Source organism: Puma concolor, chromosome A3, assembly GCF_028749965.1.
Source record: "Puma concolor isolate L17-30 chromosome A3, mPumCon1.1.hap2, whole genome shotgun sequence".
Classification (NCBI taxonomy): Eukaryota; Metazoa; Chordata; class Mammalia; order Carnivora; family Felidae; genus Puma; species Puma concolor.
In genome coordinates, this window is record NC_141669.1 from 61,520,075 (window position 1) to 61,536,987 (window position 16,913).

Below are 16,913 nucleotides of genomic sequence, written 5' to 3' on the forward strand. Positions count from 1 at the left end.
TATATCTCTCTTAGAAAATGACTACTGTTTTAATCGGAATGCATTTAATGGGAATAGAGAGTTCCATACATCACTCAGGACCCATCATAAGTACACGTGTTAATCCTCCTCCCTATTTCACCTATCCCTCCACCCATTAAATGTTCATAATGAGACAAAAATTTAACCAGAAGTTTGTTAGGCTATTTGTCTACCTGATGCAAGTTATTTCTCACACTCATAAAATGAGTTCCACTACAAACATGAATTGCTTTCCTTATGATGCATTAAAGTAAAATATCTGGGGGCGCATGAGTGGCTCATCTGGTTAAGCATCTGACTCTAGATTTCTGCTCAGGTCATGATCTTGTGGTTCATGGCTTCGAGCCCCATGTCAGTGTCTGTGCTGACAGAGTGTAACCTGCTTGAGGTTTTCTCTCTCTGCCCCTCCCCTTCTCCCGTGCATGTGCTCTCTCTGTCTCAGTCTCCTCCCTGCCTCCCCCGCAAATAAATGAACTTTTTTTTTTTCTTAAGTAAAATGTCTGCCTTTTTACATAGGTCCATACATTTTATGAAGCTGTGGGGTACATGATTGGTGCACAAACAGACCAAACAGTGCAAGAACATTTAATAGAAAAATATATGCTACTTCCTAATCAGGTTTGGGATAGCATAATCCAGCAGGCAACCAAAGTAAGTTTTACTACTTTTTTTCAAAGTTCTAACGGAATGCAAGACATGTTATTTACAAAAAGTAATGAATTCAGTACCTTGGATGTGTATTCGTTATCCATGAATGGTTTCTGCATTTTTGCACATTAAAAAGAATTAACACTATAATCTTACTCTGTTTTGATGGTTTAGTGGGACACTTTCTATTCTTACTTGTAGACATAGGCAATAAAGATTTTTGTATTTGTTTTACTCTCAGATTATAAATGTGCGGGTGGTTTGGAGTAAGGTGTAGGTAGTGTTTTTTCCTTTAGTAATTACAAAGGTAAATTTCATGTGATAAATGAAATTTTGTTACTTGTCCTTCACAGAATGTGGATATACTTAAAGATCCTGAAACAGTCAAGCAGCTCGGTAGCATATTGAAAACAAATGTTAGAGCCTGCAAAGCTGTCGGACACCCCTTTGTAATTCAGCTTGGGAGAATTTATTTAGATATGCTTAATGTATACAAGTGCCTCAGTGAAAATATTTCAGCAGCTATCCAAGCTAATGGTAAGTGACTCTGAACTTTTGTGGAGTGGTGTATGACCAGTCAGTTCTTTAAACATTCATTCCTCACAGATTTAATTTAACTCTCCCAATGTCCCACATGACCCCAGACAATTATTTTTAACCAGTTGAATTCCCTTTCCCTTGTAAAATTAGTCTAATTTTGTTTTCCCGGTACATTTATTTCTGTGCCTCTGTCTTTAAGTTTTTGTGTGGTAAATGGGAGCTAATAGTGTCTTAAACTACTGATGTAGAATTTTAGTTGTCAAGTTGGATTCCACTGGATTGTATTTTTTAGGTGAGATGGTTACAAAGCAACCGTTGATTAGAAGTATGCGAACTGTAAAAAGGGAAACTTTAAAGTTAATATCTGGTTGGGTGAGCCGGTCCAATGATCCACAGATGGTAAGTGAAACGTTACACTTTTTGTTTAAGTGGATGTTGTATTTTCCTATATATGCATATTGCCCAATTAAAGGTAATTTCGATGCACATATTGGGGGGGATTATTTTAGTGTCCTATTTTTTTAGTCCTCAAATACTTTAAAATATTAGTTAATATATACCATGTTCCTAAGAAATTGCTCTTAGTGGGGGACAGTGGTGATATGTAACAAGGTAGCTCAAGCCATTTCATTTTTCTACGGATAGGGTAAAATTTTTTGTGTTCTTTTGGGATTTTTCAGAGCAATTTACAAAGCTCTCATTAGTTTGCCTCTGCAGTGAGAGTAAGCGCTTTCCCAGTTAGAGGGATTAAAAATCTCTTCTTTTAGGTTTTTTGTTTTGTTTATTTATTTATTTTGAGAGAGAGTGTGTGCGTGCAGGCAAGGGACAGAGAGAGAATCCCAAGCAGGCTCCACACTGTGAACGCAGAGCTGGACTTGGTGCTCAAGAACAAGACCATGACCTGAGCCGAGATCAAGAGTTGCATGCTTAACCAGCTCTGCTACCCAGGCTCCCCACTTCTTTTGGTTTTAATTGGTTCTCAGAAATTAAACCAGGGTCTATATGCCTCAACTTGGGAAAAAGTTCATTTTTTTTTTAAATGTGTATTCTTTATTTATTCTATCATTTCATTCTCTTTCCTTGGAACATTGCAAAAAATCCTTTTCTGTTCATCATTGCTACGTGGAAACACTGGTTGACACATGTGCTGTTTACTTTCATAATGTTGAAATTTCAGTGTTGTTCCTTAACATATTTTCAGGAAATTTGTTCAGAAAACTGTGCAGTTCTCACGATAAAATACTGAAAAACACACTGAAGATTCAGTTTGTGGGAAAAGAATTATTACAGTGTTGAGAGTAAAATGAGAAACCAGTTCTGGTCTAAGAACAAGTAGCTTATTGGAAAAATAATGTGCTTATCTTAAATTTTTACTAGATCTGTTTTGTATGGTAGGACACAACTAACACTGGTAATCTTCAGTTACAAGAAACATTGCTTGTATTTAATGTCCATGTCTTAGTAAAGAAACTATTAAAAGCATGTAAGTTACACCTTAAGATCCTGTTTATTGAGACTCATGGAAACCCATGGTCTTTCTGGTACAGTTCCAATTCCTTTTACAAGTGTAAGGGATGGTTATTATTTTTGTTCATTAAGATACTTACCAGTTAGTATTCATTAAGTTAAAAAAAAATCATTGAATGGGTGTCTATTTTTTATTATATATGAGCCTGCATGGTTTTTACAGATACTATGCATTGACGAAACTGGTAGTATTGGTTAGGAGGAATTTTCTTGCCGTTTAGCTAAGTTATCTCACATAGAATCCTGGTCCTATCATAGTAACATGGAGCCACTTGCTTGATATGGGGCTGCAGTTGCCTTGGTAATGACAAACTTGTACTCTACAATAGGTTGTTGGCTCTTCCCAGCCTATTACAATTTCTTGGTTTCTTTTGCTAAAAAAAGTTTTAGTCTCCAAAACCAAATTTTTTTTTTTTTTTTTTTGACGTTTATTTATTTTTGGGACAGAGAGAGACAGAGCATGAACGGGGGAGGGGCAGAGAGAGAGAGGGAGACACAGAATCGGAAGCAGGCTCCAGGCTCTGAGCCATCAGCCCAGAGCCCGACGCGGGGCTCGAACTCACGGACCGCGAGATCGTGACCTGGCTGAAGTCGGACGCTTAACCGACTGCACCACCCAGGCGCCCCTCCAAAACCAAATTAAATTGTGCAGTTTTCCAGTCTTAAGCAGATACTTAACTTAAATGTCAGTACAACACCCATCTAACTATATTAGTTAGCAAATACACATAGAATACAACTTTTTTTTTTTTAACAGGTAGCCGAAAATTTTGTTCCTCCTCTATTGGATGCAGTTCTCATTGATTATCAGAGAAATGTCCCCGCTGCTAGAGAACCAGAAGTGCTTAGTACTATGGCTATTATTGTCAATAAGTTAGGAGGACATATAACAGCTGAAATACCTCAAATATTTGATGCTGTTTTTGAATGCACATTGAATATGATAAATAAGGTATGTGGTTTACCTTACAGTTGTAATGAGGAATTTTGCAGTATGTATCCTTGCAATTCTTGAAAGCATAAATGATACTTATGAGAATAGTATAAGTTTTAAAATCTGGAGTTAAATATTTGAACTTGCAGACAAGGGAAATACTTTTTAAAAATTTTTTCTGTTAAAAGAGATCTTAACAGCCAAATAGGGGTAAATTTGATAGGCTGTATGTAACATTCAAATAGCAGCTAGCATTTATGCTTATAAGAAATGGGAAAATATATTAAGCAAGAAGGAAAAATGTAGATGTAAGTCTGAATTTACACAGTAGGTAAAATTTCAAATCTCTACTAGCAGTCTCAAAGTCCCTATCATAAAGTGGTAGTAATACTCGGAGTTACTAGAAAATGTGATGTTCTTTATGTGGGTTTTTTTGTTTTGTTTACTTTGAGAGAGAGAGCATGCACATGCTAGCTAGCATGGGAGGGGCAGACAGGTAGAGGGACAAAGAGAATCCCAAGCCAGCCCTGCACTGTCAGGGTGGAGCCTGACACCGGAGTTGGACGTTTAACTGACTAAACCACCAGGGGGCCCCTAACAACTCCAAACTTTTGTAATAAATTAGTGTTTACTTCTTCTGTCTTATTTAACATAATTAAGGCATTGAAACTTTGTTCTCACCATTTATTTCTAGGACTTTGAGGAGTATCCTGAACACAGAACAAACTTCTTCTTGCTACTTCAGGCTGTCAATTCTCATTGTTTCCCAGCATTTCTGGCTATACCACCTGCACAATTTAAACTTGTTTTGGACTCCATTATTTGGGCTTTCAAACACACTATGAGGAATGTTGCAGATACAGGTAAATACATAGAAATTAGGTCCTTTTATTCATTTGCCCTACCAATACATAACCTATAGACTCTTACAGGTAGGGCTGTATTTGTAGCTAGGTAGCTAGCACTTGTTATCAGGGATTTGTTTGAGTGCATCAGTTGTATATATAGGTTTAAGAACGTCCTAAAAGCAGTTTAATTATCTCTTCCATAGTGAGTCCATAGGCAGGATTGAATTATGGGGAAATGGGCGTAAAATTCAAAGTAGAGGAACCTCTCTTATCCACTGTTTGTTTCCTTTTCCCTCATATGCTTTGCCTCTGTTCCACTAAGGGTCAAAATAAGGATAAACCACGACATCTTTAGTAGGAAATTTGCATCTCCTGCTAGAGATGTCGTGGTTTATCCTACTTATTTTTATTTTAGAGAGAGGGTGCAAATTGAGGAGAGGGAAAGAAAGCTGTCATCCTGAGCAGGCTCCGTGCTCAGTGTGGAGCCCAACACTGTGCTCCATCCCACAATTCTTGGATTATGACTTGAGCTGAAAATCAAGAGTCGAATGTTCAACTGATTAAGCCACCTGGGTGCCCCTATTTTGTTTTTAAACAGTAATTGGTTTCTGTGATAGATATGTACTTGGTAATGCTGTTTTTAGAGTTGATAGGGAGAGAATTGACTTTTTTGGTGTTCTATACATTTCAGGCTTACAGATACTTTTTACACTCTTACAAAATGTTGCACAAGAAGAAGCTGCAGCTCAGAGTTTCTATCAAACGTATTTTTGTGATATTCTTCAGCATATCTTTTCTGTTGTGACAGACACCTCACATACTGCTGGTAAGCACATAAAGCCATGAAAATGTTAAGGGTTTCCATTGCTATTACATGATGGAGTTCATAATGTTCTTTTTATCAACAGGCTTGACAATGCATGCATCAATACTTGCATATATGTTTAATTTGGTTGAAGAAGGAAAAATAAGTACGCCGTTAAATCCTGGAAATCCGGTTAACAACCAAATGTTCATTCAGGAATATGTGGCAAATCTCCTTAAATCTGCATTCCCTCATCTACAAGAGTAAGTATGCTTTTTTTTTTTTTAATTTATTTTTAATGTTTTTATTTATTTTTGAGACAGCACGAGGAGGGGAGGGGCAGAGAGAGAGGGAGACACAGAATCCAAAGCAGGCTCCAGGCTCCGAGCTGTCGGCACAGAACCTGACACAGGGCTAGAACTCACGGATTGTGAGATCATGACCTGAGCCCAAGTCGGGCGCTCAACCAACTGAGCCACCCAGGCGCCCCAATAAATATGCTTTTTTTTTTTTTTTTAAACATTTATTTATTTTTGAGACAGAGAGAGAGCATGAATGGGGGAGGGTCAGAGAGAGGGAGACACAGAATCCGAAACAGGCTCCAGGCTCTGAGCTGTCAGCACAGAGCCCGACACGAGGCTCGAACTCACGGACTGCAAGATCATGACCCGAGCCGAAGTCGGCCACTTAACTGACTGAGCCACCCAGGCGCCCCTAAATATGCTTTTAAAAAAAATTTTTTTTTAACGTTTATTTATTTTTGAGACAGAGAGAGAGCATGAACGGGGGAGGGGCAGAGAGAGAGGGAGACACAGAATCAGAAGCAGGCTCCAGGCTCTGAGCCATCAGCCCAGAGCCCGACGTGGGGCTCAAACTCACAGACCGCAAGATCGTGACCTGAGCTGAAGTCGGACGCTTAACCAACTTAGCCACCCAGGCGCCCCTAAATATGCTTTTTAATACGCATACATTTTTCATTTTAAAAATAGTGATTATTTAATTGTTGTGTTTTGGTTTGCAGTGCTCAAGTAAAGCTCTTTGTGACAGGGCTTTTCAGCTTAAATCAGGATATTCCTGCTTTCAAGGAACATCTTAGGGATTTCCTAGTACAAATAAAGGTACGTATTTTCTTTGCACTTGGCAGAAGTATTAAGACTGAATATGATTAGTTGTTGCTTTGTGGAATTAACCACTTTTTTGTGAAGCAAAATGGACTTTTTGAATAATACTCAGGTTTACCTAGTTTGAGACTGATTCACAGTGAATAACTATAAAACATAGTTGACAAGAGAATGGGTTTAAAATGTTTTTGGAAATATGTTACATAATTCATTTTAGATGATATAAAGGTCTGTTGCAATATTGTGAATATATCCTACAGATGATTTTTAAATTGTGGAAAATGGGGGAAGAAATATATTAGCAGTCCCTTTGGGGATTTATACCCATTTGGTTAGTTGGGAGTCCATTTTAGGGAATTCTGACAAATTAGGTAATTTTTTTTAAATTATTCATTTATTTTGAGAGAAAGAGGGAGGGGGGGAGGGAGAATACCAGGCAGGCTTTACACTGTCTGCACAGAACCTGACACGGGGCTTAAACTCACCGCAAACTGTGAGATCATGACTTGAGCCAAAATAAGAGTTAGATGCTTAACCAAGACTGAGCCACCCAGGTGCCCCATGAAACAGGTTTTTAAATCTTTGTTTATGAAGCATATTCTATATATGATATCAGACATGCCTCTTCTTACATAACCTTTTTTTAATCCCCAGAACTGCCACCCTTGGCTTTTATTTAGCTACACAGAATTGTATAAATATACCATAAATTAAACCCAGCCAGTGGGGGCACCTGGGTGGTTCAGTCGGTTAAGCCTCTAATTCATTGATTTCAGCTCAGATCATGATCTCACAGTTCGTGGGATCAAGCCCCGTGTCAGGCTCTATGTTGACAGTGCGGAGCTTGCTTGGGATTCTCTCCCTCTTTCTGTACCCTTCTCCTGCTCTTATGTGTACCATGCACACGCATTCTCTCCCCCACCCCCAAAATAAATGAAAAAAAAAAAAGAAAGAAATTCAACCAATGGAAGGATAAATTCTATTCTTCTGTAAGCAAAAGAAGGTGCTTGTCTATGCTTTTTTTTTTTCCAAAGCAGGTCTTTTTCCAAAATTGAAGTTTGGTTTTTTTGACAGCTCAACTATCTTGTTTTCACAGGAGTTTGCAGGTGAAGATACATCTGATCTGTTTTTGGAAGAAAGAGAAACAGCCCTTCGACAGGCTCAGGAAGAGAAACATAAACTTCAAATGTCTGTTCCTGGCATCCTTAATCCACATGAAATTCCAGAAGAAATGTGTGATTAAAATCCGAAGTGATGCTGGGTTTTTTGGGGTTTTTTTGTTTTTGTTTTTGTTTTTTTGGGTTTTTTTTTTGTTTTGTTTTTGTTTTTTGGTTTTTGTTTTTTTCCCTCTCTGCAACACTTGTTAGCAGAAGAAAACAACAGCATCTGGATATTTGTCGACCAAAATGATGCCAATTTGTAAATTAAAATGTCACCTAGTGGCCCTTTTTCTTATGTGTTTTTTGTATAAGAAATTTTCTGTGAAATATCCTTCCATTGTTTAAGCTTTTGTTTTGGTCATCTTTATTTAGTTTGCATGAAGTTAAAAATTAAGGCATTTTTAAAAATTTTACTTCATGCCCATGTTGTGGCTGGGATGGGGGGAGGAGGTAAATTCAATTTGAACATATACTTGTAAATTCTAATGCAAAATTACACAATTTTCCTGTAAACAGTACCAATTTTTAATTAGGGAGCATTTTCTTTCTAGCCTGTATTTCAGCCTAGAAGAAAAGATAATGAGTAAAACAAATTGCGTTGTTAAAAGGATTATAGTGCTGCATTGTCTGAAGTTAGCACCTCTTGGACTGAATCGTTTGTCTAGACTACATGTATTACAAGTCTGTATGGCAAGTTTGCAGCAAGATCATGTGCATATCATCCCATTGTAAAGCGACTTCAAAAAATATGGGAACACAGTTAGTTATTTTTACACAGTTCTTTTTGTTTTTGTGTGTGTGTGCTGTCGCTTGTCGACAACAGCTTTTTGTTTTCCTCAATGAGGAGTGTTGCTCATTTGTGAGCCTTCATTAACTCGAAGTGAAATGGTTAAAAATATTTATCCTGTTAGAATAGGCTGCATCTTTTTAACAACTCATTAAAAAACAAACAAAACAAAACTCTGGCTTTTGAGATGACTTATACTAATTTACATTGTTTACCAAGCTGTAGTGCTTTAAGAACACTACTTAAAAAGCAAAATAAACTTGGTTTACATTTATTCTCTCCCTTTATTGGCTCAAGATTATTCCTGTATTAATGAAAGTGGTTTTATTACGTGTTTTACATTTTAGGTAACATTATTAAGTGAAGTTTGACACTTGTTGGTTTACAAATATTATCTCTAGGGTTTCTGGAGTTAAGGGGTAAGAGAGAATGAGAACCCAAGTGTAAGAAGCTTGCGGATAGCCTTAATTGTATTCTTGTAAAATCTAACACTTCCGAAAGTTGCCATGTATCCCTTTAAGAAAGGGAAGAAAGAGGACAATGTGTAGATGTCCTGTAAAACATGAAAGGGCAACAACTAGGGGAATAGAAACAGAAAAGTGGCCTGGGTGAACCTGTTTCCAGAGGATTGAATCTAACCATCTATAAACTTAAACCAAAAGGTAAACGTTTGAAGTGCCTCATGTTCATGCAGAGTCAGCAATATTGTGTAATTGCTGTACTCTTAATTTTTATAGGCTTTGGCAAAACTATCATTTCAATGGAATACAATCCTGCATAAAACTTTTTTCCAGGGCAGTAAATGGTAAGAGTTTAAATATATTAAAAGAACATTGGAAAACTTTTAGACCTTAGCTTTGTTAAAATCTTTGCTTAGTTCTCATTGGTGTTTGCTTAAAAACACCTTTTAAGAGGTTTTCTTTGATCACACAAGAGTTTAAGTTCAGATTTTTCTTTTTTTTTTTTTTTTCAACATTTATTTTTGAGACAGAGACAGAGCATGAACGGGGGAGGGGAAGAGAGAGAGGGAGACACAGAATCTGAAACAGGCTCCAGGCTCTGAGCAGTCAGCACAGAGCCCGACGCGGGGCTTGAACTCACGGACCGTGAGCCGAAGTCGGCCGCTTAACCGACTGAGCCACCCAGGCGCCCCTAAGTTCAGATTGTTTATGCTGTATTTGAATGTGCTGTAAAATATATCGTTTCTGAATAGCTGTTACCATTTCTGCCTATGATCATACAGAATTTTCTTACCTTCCAGCACATCCACTGTGTACCCCTGGCCCCGGCCCCCCCCCCCCCCCCCCCCGCACTCTTGGTAGGTTTTAGATGTTGCAAGGAAACAGGCCTTGGCAGTAGTCCGCTTTGAATTAGAAATGATTGGCAACTTGACTCTTTAATGTTTTTTTGAAGAGAGAGAGAACTTCCCTCCCATTTTTTTGGATTGAGAATAACTTACCTCCCATTTCCTCTTCTGACTTCTGTTACTGTCCTGTATTTTAATAAACCCTGCATATTATTTTGAACTCCATGAGATATTAAATGTATACCTTAATAAGGGTAATTAGTTACAGAACCATAGCCTAGAAGAAGTATTTCTTCAATGTTTATATAAAGTAAATACATTCAATGAGAATCCGTAAATTGAAGTAGAAGCCTCAAACTTGTTTTCTTTACACAAAGATTTCATCAGAGGTATGCTCTTTCCCATAGTTGAGTCCCTTGCATGAAGCTTGTGTTAGCTATTGAACAAAGAATTGACCAAAACTAGAGAAAACTAGTGATAACAAATTTAGACTGGACATTTCTTTTCCTTGCTTGATTTTATTTTGATCATATTTGGATTACCCTCAAGGTATTATACAGCAAAGCACACTGATACTGGCCATTTTAGTATTTGGCATGGCGCTATTTAACTTAAGTTTTCATTTATTTTGAGAGAGAGCATGGGGGCAGGCAGAGACACTGGGGGAGAGAATCCTAAGCAGGCTCTGTGCTGCCAGCAAAGAGCCCAATGCTGGGCTCAAACTCATGAGCCATGAGATCATGATCTGAGCCAAAATCAAGAGTTGGATGTTTAACGTACTGACACCCCTGCCACCGCCCAGTCTCAATTGTTGTGAGGGAGAAATGGAATTATCTTTCATAGTCAGTGGCACTGAATCGTGGTCTAGGCACTCATTAGATGGACAATCTTGGGTAACTTGTGAACTTTCAAAAATGGGAACCCAGAGCCAAGTCCCTGGATGGTTTGGAGGATTTATATAGAAACTTGCCGATATGCCTGATGCCATAGCTAACTGTAGGGTGCATTTTTTTCACATTTTAGTTGCTCTGAAATTGGAGTATATCTGGGCTTTTTGTGGTTTTTTTTTTTTTTTTTTTTTTAAGTGTTTATTTTGAAAGCACAAGCAAGGGAGGGACTGGGGAGATAGAATTCCAAGCAGGCTCTCCTGTCGGCACAGAGCCTGATGAGAGGCTCAATCTTAAACCATTGAGATCATGACCCAAGCTGTATTCAAGAGTCGGGACTCTAAACTGAGCCACTCAGGTACCCCAAATTAGGGTAGATCTTAACAGCCCATGCCCTCTTAATTTCTGGTATCCCAGCAATACCACTTTCTCCACATGTGAACTTAGTCATCAGCTTTTGTGTGTATTAGTTTAATTGCTAAGTGTCTTCAGAAGGAGGTCCAACATCAAAATGTTAACTTGTATGTACAAAAAGGCACACAGAAGCAGCAGGGCATAAACGTTATTAAGGAAGGATATCTTATTGTTCAAAGGGTAACCACAATTCTGTATTTTTGTGCAAAGTGGCAACCAAATTTTTCTCGAGGCCTGGGCAAGGGAGCTGTCCATATCTGTAATGCAAGGAATTGTCTACCAAATACCAAGCAATGCATTTTTATTCATGAAAAGTGTGAACAGATGGATGAAATTTCAAAAAGAGGCTGCTGTAGCCAATTTATGCATTTTGCAGGACTATCAGATACACGGAGTTGGCAGTGTTTTCTCATTCTTGGTACGTGGTGCAGCTGATGTCCTCTTCGAGTTGTAATAAAGAAGTGAGTAAATCACGTGTGAGTTCAGTCTTCACAGGCATTTCCTTATCTCACTTCGAGTCTAATTATTTTGGTAGGCTTACATAGGATGCAGACATTTCATGTTTGATGCCAGCACAGATAGGCAAGCATGGGTTTGAAAAACAGATTATTAAAATACCAAGAGGAACTAAATGGTCGATTTGGTAGTGTGTGTTCAGTTTTCCTCCAAAAAAGTTAACAGCAGAATTCATTCTGTAAAGATGTGAAGGTAAATCTTTATGGAAAAGAGGTTCATAAAAGAATCCGTCACAGGCTGCTGTGAAACATACAACTCTGGGTCTCAGGTTGTGAGTTCAAGCCCCACATTGGGCTTAAATAAAGGGGCATCTGAGTGGCTTAGTCGGTTCAATGTCTGACTGTTGATTTTGGCTCAGGTTGTGATCTCCTGGTCCTGAGTTAAGCTCCATGCTGAGTGTGGAGTCTACTTCAAATTCTCTGCCCCTCCATCACTCGCGAACACACGTGCTCTCTTTATCTCAAACTAATAAACTGTAAAATAAAAATACATAAAGCATGTTTACCTACTACTTGTTAGTACTTTTTTGTTTAAGATTTTAGTTTTAAGTAATCTCTGCACCCAACGTGGAGTTTTAATTTAACAACCCTGACATCAAGAGTTGCATGTTCCACCAACTGAGCCAGCCAGGTGCCCCTATAAATAGTACTTTTGATAAGTGCTATTCTGATACAGTTTCCCTTACCATCTTTTGGGTTTTTTTGTTTGGCAGTTCACATTTTTAAAGATTTACTTATTTTTGAGAGAGAATGTGAGCCGGGGAGGGGCAGAGAGAGGGAGACAATCCAAAAGTAGGCTCCAAGCTCTGAGCTGTTAGCATAGAGCCCAAAACAGGGCTTGAACTCACAAAACCGTGAGATCCTGACCTGAGCTGAAGTTGGACACTGAGCCCCCCAGGTGGCCCTCCCTTATCTTTTGTGCTTTCCATCTTTATGAGACATGCTGGGTAGATTCAAAAAATTAACAGTAATTCCATAATCTCTAGTCCATGTTCAGGTTTCCCCAAGAGTTCCTAAGAATGTCTTTCATGGCCTGTGTTCTTCCAAATGGGAGTTCAATTTAGGTTTATGTTTTTTGCATTTATAGTTAATGAGTTTTTAACTTTAGTGGTTTTTTTTTACTTAAAATTTGTATTTGGTTATTTTTTCATTATTTTTAAAAAGTGTCTTATTTGGGGGCGCCTGGGTGGCGCAGTCGGTTAAGCGTCCGACTTCAGCCAGGTCACGATCTCGCGGTCCGTGAGTTCGAGCCCCGCGTCGGGCTCTGGGCTGATGGCTCGGAGCCTGGAGCCTGTTTCCGATTCTGTGTCTCCCTCTCTCTCTGCCCCTCCCCCGTTCATGCTCTGTCTCTCTCTGTCCCAAAAATAAATAAACGTTGAAAAAAAAAATAAAAAAAAAAAAAGTGTCTTATTTGTCACATGTATTATAGCATAGCTTGCATTTTATATCCTCCACAACTCAGACTGATAAAAACCTTCTGCCCTAACTCTCCACTGGTAACCTTTAAAATTTCATTGTGGGGGCCCTAGGGAAAAAACAGTGGCTAGCAAAGTGTTAGTATAGTAGTCCCCCTTTATCTGGGTTTCACGTTCTGTGGTTTCAGTTACCAGAGATCAACTGCGGTCCGGAAGCACGTGATCCTCCTGACCAGTCCTCAGAAGGTCAGTAGTAGCCTAACGCTAAGTCATAATGCCTGCATCATTCACTTCCCTTTATTTTCACATCTCACATTATCACAAGAAGGGTGAGTACAGAACAGTAAGATAATCTGAGAGAGACCACATTTACTAATTTTTTTTAAGGAATAAGTTTATATTATAATTGTTCAATTTTATTCTCAATCTCTTACTGTGCCTAAGTTTTTAAAATTTTTTTTTTTCAACGTTTATTTATTTTTGGGACAGAGAGAGACAGAGCATGAACGGGGGAGGGGCAGAGAGAGAGGGAGACACAGAATCGGAAACAGGCTCCAGGCTCTGAGCCATCAGCCCAGAGCCCGACGCGGGGCTCGAACTCACGGACCGCCAGATCGTGACCTGGCTGAAGCCGGACGCTTAACCGACTGCGCCACCCAGGCGCCCCCTGTGCCTAAGTTTTAAATTGAACTTTATCATAGGTATGTATGTATAGGGAAAAATCTAGGGTTTGATACTATCTGTGATTTCAAGCATCTCCTGGGCATCTTGGGACATATTCCCCTCAGATAAGGTGGCACTGTTGTATATTTAAGAGATATATTACAACATATTGTTATATATATTTTTTAACTTAATATTTTTTTGAGAGAGAGAGTGTGCAAGTTGGGGGAGAGGGGCAGAGGGAGAGAGAGAGAGAATCTTAAGAAGGTTCCCTGCTCAGCTTGGAGGCCCACATGGGGCTTGAACCCATAACCCTAGGATCATGACCTGAGCCAAAACAAGAGTGTTGGATGCTCAACCTTAAGGGACTGAGCCATCCAGGGGTTCCTAAGAGAACGTTCTTATAAATAAACATTTTAATGTGGTTCCCCCCTCCATGTAACAAAAATAATAACAATGACAATGTTTATTTTCCACTTGTGTCAGTGAAGTCCAGAGTTAAATAATATAGACCTTGTGAAGCTAAGCTTTATGATATCACTATGATATCACAGAATTCTGGCAATTTAGGAATTTTTTCTATACCCAACATCAAATATGGCTGCAGGAATTTCAACTACTGCATTTGCATTCTAGACAGGGAAAAAGAAACTTCCCCTTTTAAGACTTCAAGTCTCAGAAACTCCCAGAACACTTCCAAGTACATCTCCATACCCCACCCAACAAGAGAAGCTCAGAAATACAATCTTAAACTTGGATGCATTGCTGTTTTGAATAAAATCGGCACTCTGTTTAAGAGGAGGGGATTGGGTGTCTGGGTGGCTCAGTTAAGTGTCTGACTCTTGGGTTTTCGGCTCAGGTCATGACCTCACGGTTTGTGATTTCCAGCCCCATGTTGGGCTCTGCACTGCCAATGTGGAGCCTGCTTGGGATTCTCTGTGTCTCCCTCTCTCTGCCCCTCTCTCAAAATAAAAACACTTTTAAAAATAAATAAATACAATTAAGAGGAGGTGGAAGAGTGAATTGAAGAAACTAACATCCTCTACCACAAGTTCAAAAAGTATTAAGTGAAAATAAAGGAAAAAAAGCAGTTGACTCCATTTGAAAGGCAAAATCTTCCCTAAGCATTCAAGTACTGATAATGCAAAGAAATTGCTCCTGTGGCAGTGACAGCTGCCTTTGTCATTCACTGACCATGATTTGAAAAAAGCCCCATCTCTACAGGGTGGCAGACAAAACCATGTATTTACTTCTGGTCTTCGTTACTAATTGCTGTGTCCGTTTTCAAGATAAGTAAAAAGAGTATTAAAACTAATATCCTGACTTTACAAATGAAAACTTCAAAAGCTTCCTAAAGGAAAGAAGAACTTACAGAGTCTGGAGGGGAAAGGGTCCTAAGAGTTGGGGAAGTTTATTTGGGAAGTCTTTTATTTCCATTGCAAAAAAAGGCCTTTTGGAAAAATGGATTTTGAAAATTCCAAAATCCTTTCCGTGGTGCACTCGTAACTGACCTAATGCCCAAACAGTACCACTGCTCTCTCTACTCTGTTTGGATACCCAAGAAAATTGTGTCTTTTACTCAGAGTTTGCCAACTAAACTAGGCTTTTCTCTTCTGACATGGAAGCCACTTGATCCACTTACAAAACTTTCTTTAGGGCACCTCGCTGGCTTGACTGTCAGAGCATGCAACTCTTGATCTCAGGGTTGCGAGTTTGAGCCCCACGTTGAGTGTAGAGATTACTTAAAAAAAAAAAACGAAAAGAAAAGAAAAAGAAAATCTTCCTTTGTCCTCTCACCCTAGGAGGATTTCTTTGGAGCCTATTATGGGTCAACATGCACTTAAATTATTAAGTCTCTCTTCTTAGCCTATTGAACAAGACTAGAGTTTTATGCAAACTAGGATATACTATATTTTGTACTACAGGAGGAGTACATAAGAGATCCAGCTTGAACATTAATTCTCTGAACTTGGTACCTTAACAAGTCTCTGACCCAGAATGTCCTTTTCCCTGGGTCTTGAGTCTCATACACTGCTGAGATCAGATCTTCAAAATGAGATCAGCCTTATTCAATATGTCCAATCAGTTAAGAGCAAACTATTCTTTTTTTTCTTTAAGTTTATTTATTTTGAGAGAAAGAAAGAGTATGAGCAGGGGAAGAGCAGAGAGAGGGAGAGAGAATCCTAAGCAGGCTCCATGCTCAGCGCAGAGCCCGATGTAGGGCTCAGTCTCACGAACCTCAAGATCATGACCTGAGCCAAGGTCAAGATTCAGACGTTTAACCAACTGAGACATCAATGGGGACATCTTTAAAAAATAATAACATCATGGGGTGCCTGGGGGGCACAGTCAGTTAAGCGTTGGTCTCTTGGTTTCGGCTCAGCTAATGAAATCTTGCATTTTTGTGAGTTCAAGCCCTGAGTGGGGCTCTACGCTGGCAGCACGGAGTCTCCTTGGGATTTTTCCTCTCTCCCCATCTCTCACTCTGCCCCTCCCCCACTTGTGCTATCTCTGTCTCTTTAAAAATAAATAAACACATTTAAAAAAATAATATCATGATACTATTCAACAATTTAAAAGAAAGAAACCTGCTGATACATGCAACAAAAGGGATACATCTCAAAAACAATATGTAGGCGGAGTAAGCCAGACATTAAGGAGTATATATGTACAGGAGCACCTGGGTGGCTCAGGTTCAGCCTCTGACTCTTGGTTTTGGCTCAGATCATGATCTCACGGTTCATGAGTTCTAGTTCTACATCAGTAGAACTGACTGTGCAGAGCCTTGGAATTCTCTCTCTCCCTCTGTCTCTGCCCCTCGCCTGCTTGCTCTCTCTCTCAAAATAAATAAACTTAAAAAAGGAATTACATATGTACAATTGCATTACTATGGTATTCATGAACAGACAAAACTAATGTAAGATAATAGAAAGTGATTATATGGGTGTTGTACAACTTTCAAATTAATCAAAATGATACCTGATCTGTGCATTTTATTTACATTAATTGTACCTTAATTGAAAACTGCAATAAAAGTTAAAATATAAAGCATGTTTCTATGCATGCAGTCTACTTGTACAATAAACCATTAGGAATAATGACCTCAAAGAGGTTAATCAATATATAGATAAAAACAACAAAAAAGGTGTGTATTTACCTATGTTTGTATATATTTAAATGTTTATTTTTGAAAGCAAGAATGCATGCAAGTGAGCGCACCCATGCATGCATGTGAGCAGGGGAGGGGGCGGAGAGGAAGAGGGAGACAGAGGATCCAAAGAGGACACTACGCTGCCAGCAGGAACCCAATGTGGGGCTCAAA

The 16,913-nt window shown here is 38.9% G+C and overlaps 1 protein-coding gene across 3 annotated transcripts in view; it reads left to right on the forward strand.

Annotated features, from left to right (window-relative positions):
• XPO1 (exportin 1) overlaps window positions 1–8,665 on the forward strand; it is a 44,950-nt gene extending 36,285 nt beyond the window's left edge. For all 3 annotated transcript variants that reach the window (XM_086701026.1, XM_086701027.1, XM_086701028.1), the window contains 9 exons: window positions 538–672; window positions 1,023–1,206; window positions 1,502–1,608; window positions 3,494–3,688; window positions 4,365–4,533; window positions 5,210–5,344; window positions 5,427–5,586; window positions 6,345–6,441; window positions 7,541–8,665. In XM_086701026.1, coding sequence (XP_086557152.1) covers window positions 538–672; window positions 1,023–1,206; window positions 1,502–1,608; window positions 3,494–3,688; window positions 4,365–4,533; window positions 5,210–5,344; window positions 5,427–5,586; window positions 6,345–6,441; window positions 7,541–7,687 — 1,329 coding nt within the window. In that variant the 3' untranslated portion in view covers window positions 7,688–8,665. The remainder of the gene's footprint in view (window positions 1–537; window positions 673–1,022; window positions 1,207–1,501; window positions 1,609–3,493; window positions 3,689–4,364; window positions 4,534–5,209; window positions 5,345–5,426; window positions 5,587–6,344; window positions 6,442–7,540) is intronic.
• Window positions 8,666–16,913: the final 8,248 nt, after the last annotated feature.